General features: G+C 37.2%; 1 protein-coding gene across 5 annotated transcripts in view; it reads right to left on the reverse strand.

Annotated features, from left to right (window-relative positions):
- The window catches only part of LOC131075087 (sister chromatid cohesion protein PDS5 homolog A), a 180,509-nt gene that overhangs the window by 54,706 nt on the left and 106,199 nt on the right, over positions 1-19,604 (reverse strand). For all 5 annotated transcript variants that reach the window (XM_058011907.2, XM_058011906.2, XM_058011903.2 and 2 more), the window contains exon 26: positions 16,362-16,447. In XM_058011907.2, coding sequence (XP_057867890.1) covers positions 16,362-16,447 — 86 coding nt within the window. The remainder of the gene's footprint in view (positions 1-16,361; positions 16,448-19,604) is intronic.

A 19,604-nucleotide genomic window follows, 5' to 3' on the forward strand; every position in this document is an offset into this window, starting at 1 on the left:
GAACAATAGAAACTGTTGTTAGTACTAATACCAACATTACAATATGAATCATAGCATATAAGAGTGATGAACCAAGTACAATAACATGACCAACAACTGCAAATGAAACCAAGTCCTTTCTCTTCGCACCAATGAGCTCACACACCCCAAAACCAACTCCAAACACCAAAAATTCTGATTCTTATATACTCCCAGCACGCTGAAAAACACACAGACCAGCAACACCAATTCCCACTAAAACACTCACAACTCACCCAATTCTTAACCAAATGACACGAAACTGAAAGCAAATGATCACTAGGAGGTAGGCAATCATACCTAGGACAACAAAACATGGCAAACCGACCCCAATAATTTATGCACGCATTCCAAAGCGCTCAGCCACATGGTACGGCCAGCTAAGGTACGATTTTGCAAAAATAAAATCCAGAACAGCATTTTAAGCTCTATAAACTTGCAAAATGAATCACCTAAACCATAAAGAAAGATAGATGAAATACTCTGAACGAGGAGAATGACACACTGAGACCTACGACCCAAAATCCACTTCAGCACACTCCGCGACTAGCAACAAGAACACACTACAACACTCCCAAAAATCAAAATCTAATATATAAATCTGCAACATTATCTTCAATCCACTCCTCTGAATGAAGAGTAGTCTCTGGCTCAACTAGTTGTTGTATTGCAAGCAAGAAATCAAGCTATGGCTAGGAGGTAAGCATTCCCGGAAGCTTTCACTCCGCATTTCGGCAACATTTCATTATAAAAAATTATTGGATACCAGAAACAAGAGCCCAACACACTTATTTATAGACTTTGTGTCTCCAAATTCAAATTCACATTTCCTCCAAATGAACGCCAAACCCAAATGCACATTCACTTCACATTATTTTGAAATTATATTTCATTTCTTCTTTCTCCAAATCGGCCTTCTCATAGGAGCATATATACTTCATAAAAATGACAATAAAATCATAATGTGGCATCCAAGGTAGATAAGTGAAATATATTATAAAATTAACTTATCTCCATAAGGCTTCCATCTTGCCTTATTGATATTTCACTTTATTAAGTATTTTTCCTCAGCAATAAATCGCCCAATATGTCATTAAGGAAATTACATAGATATCAATATAACTTAAGCAATCCCTTTAAAATAAATCGTCCAACCTTTGCCTTCAGTTATAATTTAATTTAAAACACCATTTTTCATCAAATACTAAACCTGCCAAAACAAGCTCCAAGGATATGGGGAAACAAGCTGAGAGAATTGCCCTGCCAGAAATAGTCACTGAACTGAGCTGAAGAACCCTTGCCAAGAATAGCACCAAAAAATGCTTGGAAGACCAACTACTCAAACTGACTTGCCATAAATAGCCATCTAAACAAGCCTGCTAACATCCTGCTAAAAATAGAATTGCTAAAAGTAGTACTTACTAAAAATAGCATACTGCTAAAAATATTAAGTGTTTCCAAAGTGATTTTAACCACATTCCGAACAATTGTCGCACTTACTAAAAATAGTAAGTCCGGAAAAAGTCACCCGATAAAGATGCATGTCGAACCATCTTGAACCTCTCTGAAAACCCAGAAGGAATCCAAAATCCAAACTGTCAAACTCCCACATACACCCCTGAAAACACAAAAGAATCCTCCTAGAAAATAGGAAACCCTAATTTCTGGTCCCAACTAGCCTACGAGCCTCCGAAATAGGCTAACGGCCAATTGAACTAATCACTGCAAAGAAGGGGGCATTACATTCCTGTCACTAGGCAGTGAAAAAAAGTGAAAAAAATAAAACAATTCATTTTTTTTTCGTTTTTGTGCCAAGGACCAAACCCTAATAGCAAGTACCCCCCTCCCGCAGCCATGCCCTCTAAGGTCTATAAACACTCAAAAATCCTCACTTTCACTAACAATTTCATTTCAAGTTTTTCAATAGCTACATTAAAGATGAGCAAGAGAGTGAGTGAAGGAGTGGAACAATTTGAGATGTTGCAAGTGCAAGAGGGGCGAGAAGGAGCAAGAAGATGAGGAAGAAGAGGGATTCTACACCGAGTTGGAAGGATATTTCAAGCAAAAGGTAGGATTCCATGATTGTTTCTTCATTATTACACTTTTATTTTTTGTAAGTTTTCTTTTCAAAATTTAATTTTAATCATAATTTCAATAGACATAACTGCAAATGCATATTTACAGATTCATCGCAATGTTCATTGTTCATATTGTCATCAAGATTCAACATTGAAATTAAAATTTTATTTTCAAATTTGTCAAACTAGGCTGAAAGTTCAGACTTTTAAAATTATTTACTTATAAAATTTAAATTTATATTGTTTATTGCAGTGTCACAATGAGCTCTAATGGCATGAGTGAGGATGAGGTTGAGGTTCACAGTGAAAGTATTGAATATGAATATGAACCTAAAGCTAATGGGGGTGACCATGAGGCTAAACCTAAAGCGGTTCACAATGAGATTATTGGATATGAATATGAACCTAACGCTGAGGGGGGTGACCATGAGGCTCAACCTAAAGCCAAACTAGATCCATGGCGAGTACAACTACAAGTATAGATTGACCCTCCACATTACTGGCAAAGTATTCTAGGGGTCCTTTTGAACGTAAGTCTCCTCTCAGACAATTTGCAACAAAATTACCAAGTAGGCCAGGGACATCTAGGGGCACAAGATTGTGGAAGTTCCACTTTTCTGTGCTAGAAGTTTTTGACAGCATTACTAGAGTTAATGCACGATTTCATATTCGAGGAAAAGATGTGGAAGTATGTTCTTTATTGGGGAAAGCAACAAACTTGAAATACAAAGCTGCGATAAACAAGCTATGGGGTATTCCTATGATAGTGCAGCTACACCTTTGCCTACTACTTTGTCCCACAGGACGCAAGTTCATTAGAGCCAGCCATAGAGTTCTGGTCATACTTTGCAAACAAGAGTAGGAGAGATGACAAGTTCTTCAAGTGCCCATGAAGGAGACAATAGGGGGAAATAAAAATTGACAAGTGATGCTCGTAACCTCATAGCTGATTTATTCAAATGTGCAGTTGAAGAATGATATAAATGATGCCATTGGCAAGTTCTTCATTACCAATGGCATTCCATTTCATGTAGCTCAATCGCCTTATTATAAGGAGATAATGTCAGTGGTAGCAAGGGGAGGACCATCATATGTGCCACCAAGGGAGACAAGATTGAGAACCACGGTCTTGGATAAGACCTATTTTAAGATCAATGTGTTGATAGAGAAAATGAAGGAATGTTGAGTGAAGAGTGGATGCAATATAGTCATGGATGGGTGGACGAACATTACACATCATCCACTCATCAATATCATGGTTACATGTATAGAGGGCCCATTTTTTCTTAAGGCAATTGATTGTTCATGGCATCGCAGATGTTGATTTTCAATTTCACATTCTTAAGGACGTTACTGAGGAGGTTGGACAACAAAATGTGGTCCAAGTAGTGACAGATACAGCACATGTGTGCAAAGCTTCAGGGAAATTAGTTGAGGCAACTCACAAACATATTCGGTGGACTCCACATTATGTGTGCATGCCATGAATAATGCACTCAAGAACACGGGGAAGATTGAGTGGATCAGAGCAATGGTTAATGTAATAATGACACTAGAGATGTGCAAATGTTTATCTGCAACCACCACACTTCACATGCACTCTTCGGTAACTTCTCCAAGGAGTTCTTCAAACTTGGTAAGACCAGATTTGCATCCTATTTCATTCTCTTGGAGAGGACAATTGAGTTGCAATAGTCATTGCAAGTCATTATTATGATAGTAGAATGAAATCGGTGTGCTAAGCCTAAGACAAAGCATTAGAGGGTGAAGGATACAGTGAAGAGTGATATTTTCAAAGTCATACAAAATATATAGTCTCCATCATTGCTACAATTGTCCAAGTTATCAAATATGGGGATGTGGATGCACCTAACCTTGGAGAGGTGTATGAGTGCATTGATTTTATGCTTGACCAAATGAGGGTTGTTGTGTGAGAGGACCCCACATTAGCATTCTGTAATGAACACATTCAGCCAATCATTTATCGGAGATGGGAGAAGCTCAACACTCCCTTGCACATGGATGCCTATGCATTGAATCATAAGTAGTACAAGAGTAGGATCAATAGAGTTACACTAATACAATATGTTGAGATGAAGGCAGGGTTTTTTAGGGCCACCAAGATGTATGATCCTATAGATGCTAGCACAATTCGTACTGAGCAAACCAAATTTGCCACTCTTATGGGTTATTCTAAGGTGGCCAAGATGGATATGGCAACTATGGCACGGAAGGACCCAATTTTATAGCCACCAAATTCATTGACTACCACTCTACCCATTTCATTATTGGGGAAGGGGGTGGGCTTCAGTAGTATGTCCATTGTCAATGACACAGAACATTACAAAACATTCAAACAGAGATAAAATGCATGGAGAGGCAAACTTGGCAATATCCAGTGTATTTAATTCAATTGAAAAGAATTATTATACAATCTTAAGGTTTGGACCAATTACAACTGATTTCTAAGTAACTGCTGAGAGGAATAGGTCTACTTATAGCTTCATCAACTCTCTTATGAGGAATTGACTTAGATCTAAGAGAGCGGAGAAGCTTGTGGTTGTACATAGTGTTTGTGTCTCATTGATCGCAAGAAACTTGTGAACATAGAGAGTCCAATATCATGATGGGATGTTGAGCCAGAGGAGCTAGTACAAATTGATGAGGATCCTACAATCACAAAGGCGAGGTTGGTTGGTATTAGTTAGGCGAAAATTGACCATGTGGAGTCCAGTAGTTCCAATGATGAGGATTCTAGGGATGATTAGAGGCCTCCTGATAGGGAGAATCCCAAAGGAGGACCAATTAAAGCTAAGTATAATCTTCTTGTTAAGAGACTCCTTCAAATGACAGAGGAAAGGTTTCAGTTTTCTAGGTAAGGCCCACTTTCAATGTTCACAAACTTCACTCAACCCAAAACTTCCTCCTTGAGTTCTTCCCATCATTTGTTCATACACTTGCTCAAACTCAAACTACCATGCTCACTTACTCAACACTTACTCAAACCTTTACTATAGGTCTAAACCCCAAATATAGAAACTCTGATCATACTGAGATGTTGGGAGGTTTCCTTGAGTGTTTTCAAATGGTTTCCAATGGTTCTTCAAGACCATTCAACCTTGCACAAATCGGATTCACACTTTTTGCAAAACAGGGCTAAAAGGGCTACTAACCGTGGAGGGCTAATTGTCACTTTTTTGCTTACCTAGCCCAACGATGGGCATTTACACCAACAAACTTGTTTTGGATGATGTGTTAGAGGTCTAAGCTCAAAGATTTTTCAGGTCTTAGGCTCCATGAATCAGGTTTAGTGACTGTCCTCCATTTTAGGCTTAAATGTAGGGTTTAGTGAGGGTTTTCAAGCTTGCTTTATCAAATACACTTCTCCTTCATGAACCAAGGCCTAAAACTGACCATTGGGCTCTGCCACACCTTGGAAATCACTGTTCAAACACTTCCCACTTTTCATTTTGCCAAACACTTGGCATACTAGCTGTAAAAGATGACAAAAACAGTCATTTTCACTGTTTTTCTGACTTTTCACTGTTATTTCTGCACAATGGAGGGTTAGAACTTCTCAAATGCTTGCACCAAAACATATATAAACCTTTTATCAACAAGTTAACTCTGCCTTAAACAAGTATGGTGAAGACTTCATGCATAGAAGGTTTCAAAGACAATCTTGGGGCCAAAAACCAATATATTTCCCAAAACAGGGAGTTCGCTGCCCTTCACAAACAGTGATACTTTATAATGCACAAATGGATAAACCAAGGTGATCCAATCCCTTCAAAAGGCTTCTAGGACAGGTGCAGACCTCTGTCCATATTTGTTTCAATACTTGATGCTTAGAATCCAAATTTTGAGCATAAAGGAAGAATATTAGCCAAGTTAGACAACTTGCCTAATAAGTGCCCAAATTCACCTTTCCATCACAACCGACAGCAAAAACTTAAAATACAATATGTACAAAGGTCCAACTTGCTCTCCAAGGTTCATTTTTGCTTGGTTACCCATGGAGACCAAGTGTTTCAACCCATTTTCTTCAAAACCCCAGTTCAAGGCAGCGAACTGGCAAAAACTAAAAGGTTTTTTTTTGATAAACCAAAACACAGTAAAAACCCTAACACAAAAAATGAAAAACCTTCATAAAACCATGACACAAACTCCCATGAAAGAACAGTACGGAAATATTGCTCTGTACGGACCGTTACAGCAGATTAAGCTTAAAAAGCATGAAAAACAGTCATATTTCATTAATTTCCTCTTGCTAATACAAAGCCAACCTATTTACAATGTTTGAAGTGTCCTTATATAGGCACAATCAAACCATTTCAACCATTATGGCGTCCATAACTACCTTGTAGAGTGATTTTACAACTTTTCTCACTTTTTGTCAAAATGTTGCTTGACAACATTAGCAATTTTTTACTCTTAGTGCATTTTTTACCTACAAGACAAATATCTTCCACCTAATCATTTGAGATGGTGTCAAATCAATAAATACACCTACTCCAATTCCTTTCTAGGCTTGTTACAAGGTTTTTCACACATTTTCACTATAATGCCATTTTTTCGCTTACAAGGCACTATGGGCCAAAACTGGAAAGAAAATTTGTGAAACCTTTGGTAAACCACTCTAAGATAAACCTAAACCATAATGAAACCTAAAACACACACTTGGACTCTTACAATAGTCCTTTATTCAATTCATGATCCCATCAGGATCAAACAAGCCAAAATTGTGAAGGTGCTCCTGCACCACCTCCCTTCACTACATTTTGTCATTTTGATATCATTGTACTCAATGTAATAATCTTTATGATGATTTGGATATAATGGAAATCTCCAATTTGACATTTTCATTTGTCAAATTTTAGTACTATTAAAGTTTTTGCAATTTTACTAATTTGCTTAAGTTTCATTTGAGATGTAATTCTTATACATCTATTTATTACTATTTTTTCAAGTACTAAATGTATATCAGTGCCCCCTTCCATGTTATTTTAAACACTAGGTATATTAACCAGATTTATCTAATTGATTATGCCCTAGGTTGTATTCAGATTTAGTGAACCAACATGGATTAAATTGTGCTCTAGATTGTAATCAGATTTGTAGTATTTTAGGAAACCAATATAGATTAAATTGTGCCCTAGATTGTAATCACATTTGCAGTATTTAGTAAGTCAACACAAATCAGAAATAGAGCAGAAGACAAACAAGCATACCCTGGGAAAACCTCCAAGGAGGAAAAACCCAGCATGAAAGACCCACAGGTCAGATTATATATTCTCCTCTAAAATATAAGTACAATACTTAGCTCGAATCTAATCTTCACATATCAGATCTGTCCTTGTATGCTTCAATGACTTGCATCAAATCTACTATGTCCCTTTGGCCAATTTCACACCAAGCAGAATAAGTTCGCCCTCTTCCTTAAGTTCGCACAGCAGAGCTAAATCACCTTTGATATGATTTTTTTTGCTTGATTGAAATGACTTACAAATTGTCATTTATTTATATGCATATTTATTCTTTTGTAGGTCGGCCTCCTTATTAATTTTGGCACCAATGTTATTTTGGGAGAATTTAGTGTAGCGTGATGCATAAGGATGGGGTCACGTTATTTAGGGTAGGACCCGGTCCTAAAAGGTGGTTCGGATGTTGCCTTAAGGCAATCTGAACCCCTATACCCCTAGTTACAAACAACACTCCCTCTTAACTAGGGAGGAGGAGAATACATAATATGAACCTTTTAAGTTTCATCTAGCACACAAGCATAGAATTACATCTTCCACCTAGCACACAAGCATAGGATGGTTCTAGCACACAAGCATAGAAAGTGTAATACACCAGTGGGTCTTTACATTATTACAACTATCCATCTAGCACACAAGCATAGATTGGATGAAATTCATTCTTGCACACAAGCAAAGAATGATTCAAAGTGCTACCAATAGTCACTGAGATTGAAGCTCCCTCTCAATCAGGGTTCCGTTTTCCATGACACCAAGTCTATCTCTGAAGTACTCAAACTTCACTCTGGATAAGGGTTTGGTGAGGATGTCAGCAATCTGTTCATCTGTGCTAATGTACTTTAGATGAATGGCGCCTCTCTGCACCATATCCCAAATGTAATGATAGTGTGTTTCCACATGTTTGGACCGATCATGAAATACAGGATTTACTGACATCTTTATACAGCTTTGATTATCACAATGAATGGTGGTAGGATCATTGACTTGACCAAATAATCCAACAAGGAGCTTACGAAGCCACACTACTTCTCTGGATGCAACAGATGCGGCAATGTACTCAGCTTCTGCAGTGCTTAATTCTACCGAAGATTGCTTTCTGCATGCCCAAGAGATCATTGCAGAGCCCAAGTTGAAGCAGATGCCTGAAGTGCTTTTCCTGTCCTTGACACTTCCTGCCCAATCTGAATCTGAGTAGCCTTTCAAGAGGATTGGGGTATTAAGTGAATACTTCAGCCCATAACCAATCGTGCCACATTGGTATCTTAGAATGTGCTTGGCAGCAACCAGGTGAACATGTTTAGGTGAACTCATGAACTGACTGAGAGCATTCACTACATAACAAATATCTGGCCTAGTATTGACTAGGTACATTAAAGAGCCAATCAACTGCCTGTACTCAGAAGGATCTGCAAAATCCGAGTTAGCAGCAGAAACACTTAACTTCTTTAAGTTAGATTCCATAAGAGTACGCATAGGTTTACAATTTATCATTCTAAATCTTTTCAAAATCTCAATAGTGTATTTTCCTTGACTTAGAAAGATTTCATTAGCTCTTTGCCATACTTCTAACCCTAGGAAATAGTCCATTAGACCTAAATCTTTCATTTCAAATTCTGAGGCTAATTCCTTTTTACATCTTATGATTAATTTATTTTCACCCGTGAGAAATAAATCATCTACATACAAAACTGAAATAAGCATCTCATCATTATAAATTTTCAAGTAAATGTTAGCATCAGCATCATTCTTGGAAAACCCTAAACTTAGTAAGTACTTATCAATTCTTTCATACCAAGCGCGAGGAGCCTGTTTGAGCCCATATAAGGCTTTCCTCAACCTGCAAACATGAGAATCTCTTTTATGGATTACATAACCTTTTGGTTGCTCAATGTAGACTTCCTCCTCAATGACACCATTAACGAAGGCTGTCTTAACATCCATTTGATGCAGCTCCCAACCTTTGGCTGCAGCAATAGCTATTATAGACCTAATAGAGGTATATATAGCAACAGGGGCAAAGGTTTCTTCATAATCTATTCCTTCATTTTGAGAAAAACCACGAGCTACAAACCTGGCTCTATATTTTTCAATACTACCATCAGCATTATGTTTAATTTTAAACAACCATTTAGAGGAAACGACAGACTTACCTTTGGGTTTGGGTACGATGTCCCAGACATCATTCTTGATGATAGACCCATACTCTTCATCCATGGCTAATTTCCAAGCATGATGTGACATAGCTTCTCCGATATTGTGGGGTTCAGACACAATTATATTGCACATCACAGAAATGTAGTTGGCGTGATTTTGGACACTCTTGCTATTTCTGAAGGTTCCTCTGGGAGCAGCAAACCCTTCAGCATCTTGAATTGTATTTCTAACCCCAAGTGGCCCCTTCTTGTAGACCACAATATCCTGAGGTATATCGGTAGATTGCATGGGTTCTGATGAGTCATTCTGAACTTCCTGATCTGGAAGATCAATAGACTCTTCCTGTAACTCAGGGTTAGCATCAACAATTGAATCTTGTTTTTCCATTACCATATCATCATTGTTGATTAATGAACCTTTAGATCTTTTGAAAACAATATCTTCTTCAAAAGTTACATCTCTACTTACCTCAACATACCTTTGACCTAAAATGTAGATCCTGAAGGCTTTGGAAGATTCACTGTATCCTACTAGGATGCCTTTCTTTCCAAATGGATCCAGCTTGGTTCGTTTTTCTTTAGGTACATGAACATACACAGGGCTTCCAAATATCCTTAGGTGACTGATGTCTGGTTTGATTCCTGAAAAGGCTTCTTCAGGTGTCACATTCTTTAGGACTTGATGAGGACATCTATTCTGAATATAAACTGCAGTTTTGGATGCCTCTACCCATAAGAAAGGTTGCAAGTCCTGATCATGTATCATGGCTCTTGCAGCTTCAACAATGGTCCAAATCTTTCTTTCAGCAATTCCATTTTGCTGAGGGTTGTAGGGAACACAGAACTCCCTCTTAATTCCTGCTTTAATACAAAAGTCATAGAAACTACCTGAGGTGTATTCACCTCCATTGTCAGACCTCAAACATTTAATTCGATTTCCTGTAGTATTTTCAACTAAGGCTTTGAATTCTTTAAATCTGTTTAGGACTTCTTCAGACTCTTCAGTTTTAAGAAAATAGATCCATGTTTTCCTAGAGAAATCATCTATGAAGATAACATAGTATCGGAAACCGCTAGGAGATGCTACTGACATAGGACCACATAAATCTGAATGAATAAGCTCTAACCTTTCTTTAGCCCTACTATCGCTTTTATGACAGGGATTCTTTACATTCTTACCCATTGCACAACCTTTACAAGAATCATCATGAGATAAACTGAGATTAGGCATACCTTTGACCATTTTACCGAGAGTGGGAAGAGCTTGAAAGTGACGATGACCCAATCTTCTATGCCATAGCTTGCATGATTCAGGGGTCTCATGAATGAGAGCTTGAATTGGATTAGCTGCAAGCTTATATAAACTATCACATCTATTTCCAATAATGCGAGCAAATTTGAAGTTAGATTTCTTAGACCAAGCGAGTACTTTCCCTTCAAAAAATGCTATTTGCAAACCCTTATCTTCTAAAGCAGAAATGGGAATAAGATTTCTTTTAATACCAAGTACAAATAGAATATCACAGACTTGTAGGGAAATACCAGAATCTAGTTTTAAAGAGGTAGTGCCAGAGCCTTTTACCGAGTATCGAGCATCATCACCGATTACTACATGAAGATTGGTGTCTTTTTCAATCAGATCTGAGAGATGCTGACGAAATTCTGAGATGTGCCTGGAGGCACCACTGTCAAGTATCCACGTATTGCTGTCCGTAAGAACATTGCTGGAAAGAGCAGAGATAAGAAGGTAGTCTTCACTTTGTTCGGCAACTTCATTTAAGTTAGCTTCCCTTTCCTTTGGGTCATTTTGACAATCTCTGGCATAGTGACCATACTTATCACATCTGAAGCAACGAATGTGAGAGGAATCTCTTGACTTTTTCCTTGGATCATAGGAGGAGGATCTAAAATCTTTGCTTCTCTTTTCTTTCTTCCAATGACCACCTTTCCTAGATTTAGATAAGAGAACATGATTATCTTTGAGAGAGTTCTTGAATTTTCCTCTTACCTCAATTCGAGATTCCTCTTCGATGCAATCAGATTGAAGACGCTCAAAGTTGGGACGATCGGCTCTTCCACCAATGCTACGAATGAATGGTTCCAATTCATCTGGTAGACCATTTAATGCAATCATAACAAGGTCTTTATCTGAGATTTGGCAATCAAGAGTGCTTAGCTTGTCCTTTAGTTCATTGATCTTCATGAAATAGGCTATGATTGAGTCTTCTTCTTTCATTTTTATGTGAAGAAGTTGTTGTCTTAGGGCAAGAGCCCTGCTGAGATTGTTGACTTCATAGATCCCTTCCAAGTGTTTGATCATTTCTCTGGCAGATGTAAACTTTGATATGACAGTAACAAGATGGTTCTTGACTGACTCAATTATGATCCTTCGAGCCTTGAGGGAATCTTTCTTGAACAATTTCAGTTCTTCAGCATCTTCTGGAGGAGACAGCCTTTCTTCTTCTACAAATTTCAGTAGGTCATTTTCTTCAAGGATCAACAGAATACGAACTTTCCAAGCAGCAAAATCAATGGCTCCCTCAAGCCTATCTTCAGCCTTCAAACCTGACATCTTTAATCTGAACACACACAACAGCTATATGCAACAATCGATCTGCTAAATCAGAAGTTAGTGACACCTAGAGCTCTGATACCATGTTATTTTAAACACTAGGTATATTAACCAGATTTATCTAATTGATTATGCCCTAGTATTCAGATTTAGTGAACCAGCATGGATTAAATTGTGCTCTAGATTGTAATCAGATTTGTAGTATTTTAGGAAACCAATATAGATTAAATTGTGCCCTAGATTGTAATCAGATTTGCAGTATTTAGTAAGTCAACATAAATCAGAAATAGAGCAGAAAACAAACAAGCATACCTTGGGAAAACCTCCAAGGAGAAAAAACCCAGCATGAAAGACCCACAGGTCAGATTATATATTCTCCTCTAAAATATAAGTACAATACTTAGCTCGAATCTGATCTTCACATATCAGATATGTCCTTGTATGCTTCAATGACTTGCATCAAATCTACTATGTCCCTTTGGACAATTTCACACCAAGCAGAATAAGTTCGCCCTCTTCCTTAAGTTCGCACATCAGAGCTAAATCACCTTTGATATGATTTTTTTTTGCTTGATTGAAATGACTTACAAATTGTCATTTATTTATATGCATATTTATTCTTTTGTAGGTCGGCCTCCTTGTAAGTCGGCCTCCTTATTAATTTTGGCGCCAATGTTATTTTGGGAGAATTTAGTGTGGCGTGATGCATAAGGATGGGGTCACGTTATTTAGGGTAGGACCCGGTCCTAAAAGGTGGTTCGGATGTTGCCTTAAGGCAATCCGAACCCCTATACCCCTAGTTACAAACAACATTCCACACCCCACCCCTCGCTCCCCCCCACCATTGTCGCCAAACTTACGCCCTTGGTCCCGAAACCCATCCCATGTCTCCTGATCACCCCATTGGATAACTCTGTGGAATATTGGATATTAGGAATAATAAATTTTCCTAGTCTAAGTAGCTAACATTCGCCTTCCCCTAGGTACACAAGTGCCTCCATTAACTCATCAACCCTTGATTGATGGTAGTTAGGCACCACCTCTATTGTATTCAAATTTGAGTTAACCAATCCATTGATTGGTGGTTGAACTTTTGAATTCCTAGTGAGACTAAATTAACTCACCTCCTAATGGGGAGTGGTTATAGATCAGATTTATGACCTCTTGGAAACATATCTCTTTGATTCTTGCATCCAAAAGGCCCACTTATTTGTAAGCAATCTTTTTTATTGCATATTTTCACATCCTCGATACTAGCATAGTTGGTATTTCCATTCTACATTATATGTATGCTTGCTTGTAGCATGTGTAACTCGTCTTCATTCATCGAGATCTAGGCTTATGTTTGTATTCTCATTGAAACTTAAATGGGTTTTCCCTTTGATTACAGCTCCTAAGGAAATATTCGCAGGTTGATGGAATATTCGCTTTTCAACAATATATTCTACTGGCTGGAATCTATGTGGTCAGCACTGCAAATGAGTAAATGAGCTCCACATGGCACGTTCTAAGCCATTGGGTACCAAAGGCACCTACCATCTATAAGCATACCCTGTGTAGGTGTTACCCTAAAAGAATTCTTCAATTCTTTTACCAAACAACTTTTTCTACCGACTATAGTTGTGAGGGGCATTTACAAATGTTGTACAATGCTAGGGCATCTTTTGTCTTCAATCTCCAAGTTAAGTGCTCCAAATCCAACGATTTGACAATCAATCTACATATTTTGGGCCTTCAAAGTACAATGCCAAGGTCTGTTTTGACCCAAAATGCTCCAAAATGGCAGCTACCTTCTAGATTTGTCAACCACTATTGGATATTGATGTCAAAGATTTGTTGAAAAGAGAATTGGAATGAAATACTAGTCAAGATGCTGATTATTCATCAGATTTTCATCAGCTATTTGGTTACTTCCTTGAGCTGGTTGCTTACTTGCTTGAGCTGCTTGGTTACCTGGTTGAGCTGCTTGGTTGTGTGCTTGAGCTACTTGGTTCCCTGGTTTACCTACTTGGTTGTGTGCTTGAGCTACTTGGTTCCCTAGTTGAGCTACTTGGTTGTGTGCTTGAGCTGCTTGGGCGTCTACTTGAGCTGGTTGCTTGTCCACATCACCTGCTTGCCTGTCTACTTTCTTGTGCCAAGTGAGAAGTATCTGCCACGTCATCCTTTGAAGGTTGACTCTTCCAAAAATGTCAATAAAAAAGCAAAGGCATGATTATTTTTATTGTGGGCTGCCATTGTTTTGAATATGGCGGCTAAACGTGGTATGCCTTCATCCCATATTTCCTTAGTGCTTACTGGTATGTGTTAGAAATTAATGAAAAACGTTTTTCTTTGAAAACAATTCTTTATTTTATTCACCCTTTTGGTGCGTCGGCTTGGTTTTGACATCTTGTAACGTGTTTTGTGAGTGGAGCGGCTATTTTCAGCTTTTTTTGTAAAGGTTCTCCACATTAAGCAATTGTTCACTCCTTGAAAAAGAGAAGTCATTCACCTATATTTAAAGAAAAGAAAAAACATTTTGAAATCATGACTTACCGGGTGATTAATGTTGCTCACGTGGTCTGATTTTGAGGACAAAGTAAATACCATTCTTTTGAAGTGCACAGTAGCTCTCATTTTGTTTTTGGATGCGATGATTTCTGTGGTGTGGAAAATGGAAAATCGTGACTATATCTCCTTTTTGGTGTGAAAGATCAGTAGTAAGTAAAATTTATGAAATTTGGCAACTGTTCCCAGCAAAGGTATTATGTTAAATAATCATTAATTATGTGTTGAAGATGTTATTATACAGTGGAGACTTCATGGAGAATACATGTGATTGTAGTAGAAATACAAGCTGATTGGCATAGGCTATAATCGGTGCATGATCTTCAAGTCACAATGCAGAGGAATAAGTTTTTCAGAACCTTTAGTTGCCTTATCTTACAGAGTAGTTGCTGTTGTATCAGAGAAGTAATACTGCTATGGAACCAACTCTTCTTCAACATGCTGGAGATGAGAAGTCAAGAACCATTTCAAGGAGTGTTGTGTAATTTTTGTTTGATGTATGAAGTGCTGAGTGAATTTTGAAAAGTTTTTTAAGTTGTGCATTTGAGTTGGTGCTAAACTGAAGTTGGTGCTTCAGCTGGATGGAGTTGGTGCTTCTAGGAGGATTGGTGCTTCAGCTGGACAGAGTTGATGCTTCTAGGAGGATTGGTGCTTTCAGTGAGTTGGTGCTCACTTGTGTAATCTGGGTCAGTGCCCATTTTGTTAATAAAATCTATTGTGTGTCGTGGTTTTTTACCCGAAAGGGTTTTCAATGTGAAATACGGTGAAATTCGGTATTTGCATCTTGATGTTTGCTCTCTGTATGTTTTATGTGGTTTCTTGTTTATAAAAAAGTTTAAAATACTTAGTCCCGTGGGTGGTTGGATTAAGTATTTAGTCTCAAAGAGAGGACATGACACTAGGAAGTTGAAATTATCATCTTAGCTGAATGTAACTAAATTTCATGATCTATATAAGATCAGTTGACCTTTGTTGTGTTCACCTTTCTCTTGTACTTTGTGTTTAGTTACTTTTCATAAACTAGATTTGATTATCTTGGTGCTGGCTGTATTTACCAAGTCTCATTAACCTACAATGGTTATTTGGGGAGATTAATATACTTAAACATTGGAATTAATGAAGGTAATTATGTAAGAAGCTAACTTCCAATGACATAGCTAATACTTTCTAGGGTTTGAATACATTTTAAAAATGAGCAACTGAATAGCCATGCCATTTATTTGTCTCTTAATTCATAAGACTGCAAAAGCAATGTTCACAATCAATCAATACCAACCATTGAACAATCATGGACTGAAATCCTATATCTCAGAATTGACTCACCATTGCTATGGTGGAAGGCAGATAACTTCTATACACATTAGCTGCTGAAAACTGAAAATTTGCAATAGAAGATGCAAGATAAAACCTCTTATCAAACACAGTAATTGATATGCTTAATTCTTCGTTCAAGAGCATATGAAAAAAGTAATAGCATGTGAAGCTTTTGATGACCCTTCAGAACTCTTCAGTGGACAGTTAATTGTTTCACTGGATAGATGCCAGATCCTCGTATTCCAAAGCTACCTTACTAGTTTGAATGTGATCTTGTTCTATATTTTCACAAATAGTTTTTAAATTTCTTGATTAATTAAAATAATGATCTTACATAATTGATAATTCATTAAAGATGATCTTAGATACACTTCAAACAAAATACTATTAAACTACAAAAATGAAAGAAATGACTTACTGCTTATCAAGAGGCCACCAGACCTTAATCCTATGTCCAGCCAACTTCTCATAATCAAACTTCTCTTTCTTCAGTTTCTCGGTACTCTACAAGCAGTGTAATGCAAAACATTAGATGATGGCTTACACCAAGAGTTCATATATGCAAAAGAAAAAGCAGTTGTAAAAATAAGCATGGAGCAAATGACAATTCAACTCGATATGAACAAGGACCTAGATAACTGATTTGATTTTGGTGACTTGAGATCGTTTACATTTGAAATAAAAGGAAAAATGATCAGAGAACCTAAAGGTTTAGAACATGAATTAAAGCAAGAAAACATGTTTATAACAGTTTTACAGTAGAATTTAGGAGTTGATTGATAAGGGTCTAAAAATCTAATCAACAGCCACCAATTGCAGGAAATATCAGATTTGCAAAAGAAAAGATAAACAGAAGACGCAAAAGAAAAGAGAAACAGAAGACGCAAAAGAAAAGACGAGGATATAATTACTAATATTACAATCTCAAAAAAAAAATTGAAAACATATAATTTCAAAAACTTAGATGATGGATCGAGATTTGGAAAACTGATTAGATAACAGTGCTACCAGCCAATTTAACGTTAAGTTGTCCAATTTTGACTATCTCTATAAGAACCACAAATCCACAAGGGTTTAATTCCACCAATCGGATAAATACAGAGAAACGGGATATTAAGCTGCTTTTATGATTTTATGATTTATATGCTAGAGAAATTGACAGGTTAAATCGATCTGAATAAATTAAAAAAATTGGGATTAAATTTCTGCAGTTATCAGCAAGATTGGTTTATACAGTAATAATATATTTACAGGGTCATCAAGCTAAAGAGTTTTGAATGGTTTCTAGTAAAAAAAATTCAACCTTTTTCAGGTGATATCTAAAAGCATAAGATTAAGAACATAGTATCAGAAAAAAATGGTACCAACAGAATATTTTAAGTGAGGCTTCAACGCATTTGTCAGTTCCTAATATAGAAGAAATTTGTTTAATCTCAGAACGTACCAATGAAAAACCTTTCATTGTGAAGGAAATTTCTTATATATTAATACAAGGTTTTAATAAAAAGGTTTAACCAGCCAAATTGTATCAGATTTGATCCTATATTAAAGGATTACTATATGAGGAACAGTATCATTGAATATATGTGAATTTGGAAAATAAATCTGCATGTGGTATTTTGGCTGAGTATTTGGAACAAGGAAAAGAGAGACTAGAAAAGCCAGGTTCTAGAATGTTAGCTTTTACCACATTGTTTTCCCTATGTAATATTAGTGTGCTTCACAATATTTTGTCTCAATTTGTTTGAGTATATTTTATTTCTTTTTGTAATTTATTAATGATTAACATGGCTAAACCAAATAGTATTGGAATCCTAACAGTACACTAGTTGCTATATATCTTGTCATATTTTCTTGACATTTAATTTGCTATCAATATTTCAAGTTCACTTGGATATGAAGATCTTTAGCAATCAATTAAATCGATGCAAATAACTCAAAAGTTTTCCCTACTAAAATATAGAAATTAAAACCAACAAAATGCTTAACGATTACAAACCATGGCTAGTTGAGTTACAATGCGATTCAGTGAAATTGATTTTAAGACTTCAAAAATTTAGCTTGTTTCTTTGTATACTGACATAGAGAAATATTGTTAAGAGGAATAAGCCACTTGCTATACAACATATTTAATATGCCTATTACTTTCCCCACTTTGGTAAATTAGGCTAAACTATAACACATATCTAAAACATCAAAATAAAAAGCATAGAAAGATGTAAAACCATCACCACTGTGACTGAGAGCCCAGTAAGAGCTCAATCAATAATTTTGTAATTGGAGTTTAGCACTTGTTATAGAAAAATATGTAATGCATTAGGCAACTAAAACAAGGAGTTTAGCACTGGTTATAGAAAAATATATAATCCATTAAGCAACAAAAAAAAGTTTGATCAATTTTCTGTTTTTTCAAGCAAAAATTACTTGTTTAAAACTGGCAATTAGATCTTCATGAAAAGTGGCAAATGAAGCTTGACATAATATAACAATATAAATATGACTACATACTTCTTCAGGTAAGATAAAAATATATCAATATATACTAAAAATTTCCCAATTGGTAATTCCTACTTCTAAACAAAACAGCTCCACCAAAATATAGCATTTCCAGTGTTGCCGGGAATAATCATTATGTTATGTTGTCATATTATGTTTATGTTGTCATCGGTAATAATGAGTTACGGCGGTCTGTTAGTTAGTCGTCCCGAAGGGCAGTTGGACGCGACGGTTGGTCGCACCCCTTCGGGTATTATATATTGCATACCGTTCCTTCTTAGTATCATCATGATAGTGGTATTTGGGGTTTAATATTATAAGCACTTGATGTACATGGACTGTTGAATTAATACAGAGACTGGTTATTTAATATATTTCCATTATGTTCTGTGCATTTACTTCCTGCATTTAAGGTTTACCCGTATGTGGCAAACATTTGGCGCCGTTGCCTAGACATACTCGGGAACGGAAGACACGGATGGTGCACGGACACGATGGGCCTACCCGTTGGTGAGATAAACCCAGAGGCCGACGACGCGCAAACAGAGCTCTACAGCGGAGAAGACACTGTGACGAGGGAATTTTCAATTCTGCTCCAGGTAGCCATCGAGACCTACGTCCGACGAGAGGCCACGGAGGCTGAAATCCCACCAAGTTCCGTGTGGACAGCGCTGGAGGTTAGCCCGACAGTAAATCGGTTGATGAACCACCTTCCCCGGTTGCTTGCACAAGCATCGTTGGCACAATAAGCTCGCCTGGAGGAGATTGCCCGAGAAGAACGACGCCAACAAATCCTCCAACAGTACGAAGAAAGCAGTCGTCGGGAAGCGGAGCGGGATGGCACAAGGCCAGGAAGGAATTGAACCCTAAATCCCATTGGGATAAAGGAACATTCTATATTCAAATAAAGGTGTCATAATATTGACACGAGTTGTATCTGACGAAATGAATTAATAAAGGCGTGTTCTGGTTTATGTGTTGTGAATTATGGAAATGTATGGGAATTAATGCCCAACCTATTAAATAAAGATAGAAATAAGAAAGCAGAAACGGACGAGTGGGAGGCCACACAGAGGGCCTTAATTCTGGAACAGCAAGTAGAACGTAGACAAAGGCTGAGGCAACTTGCCAAAGGACGACCTGCCGAAGGGTGGCCCGAAGGGAA

Source organism: Cryptomeria japonica, chromosome 3 (genome assembly GCF_030272615.1).
Source record: "Cryptomeria japonica chromosome 3, Sugi_1.0, whole genome shotgun sequence".
In the NCBI taxonomy this organism is placed as follows: Eukaryota; Viridiplantae; Streptophyta; class Pinopsida; order Cupressales; family Cupressaceae; genus Cryptomeria; species Cryptomeria japonica.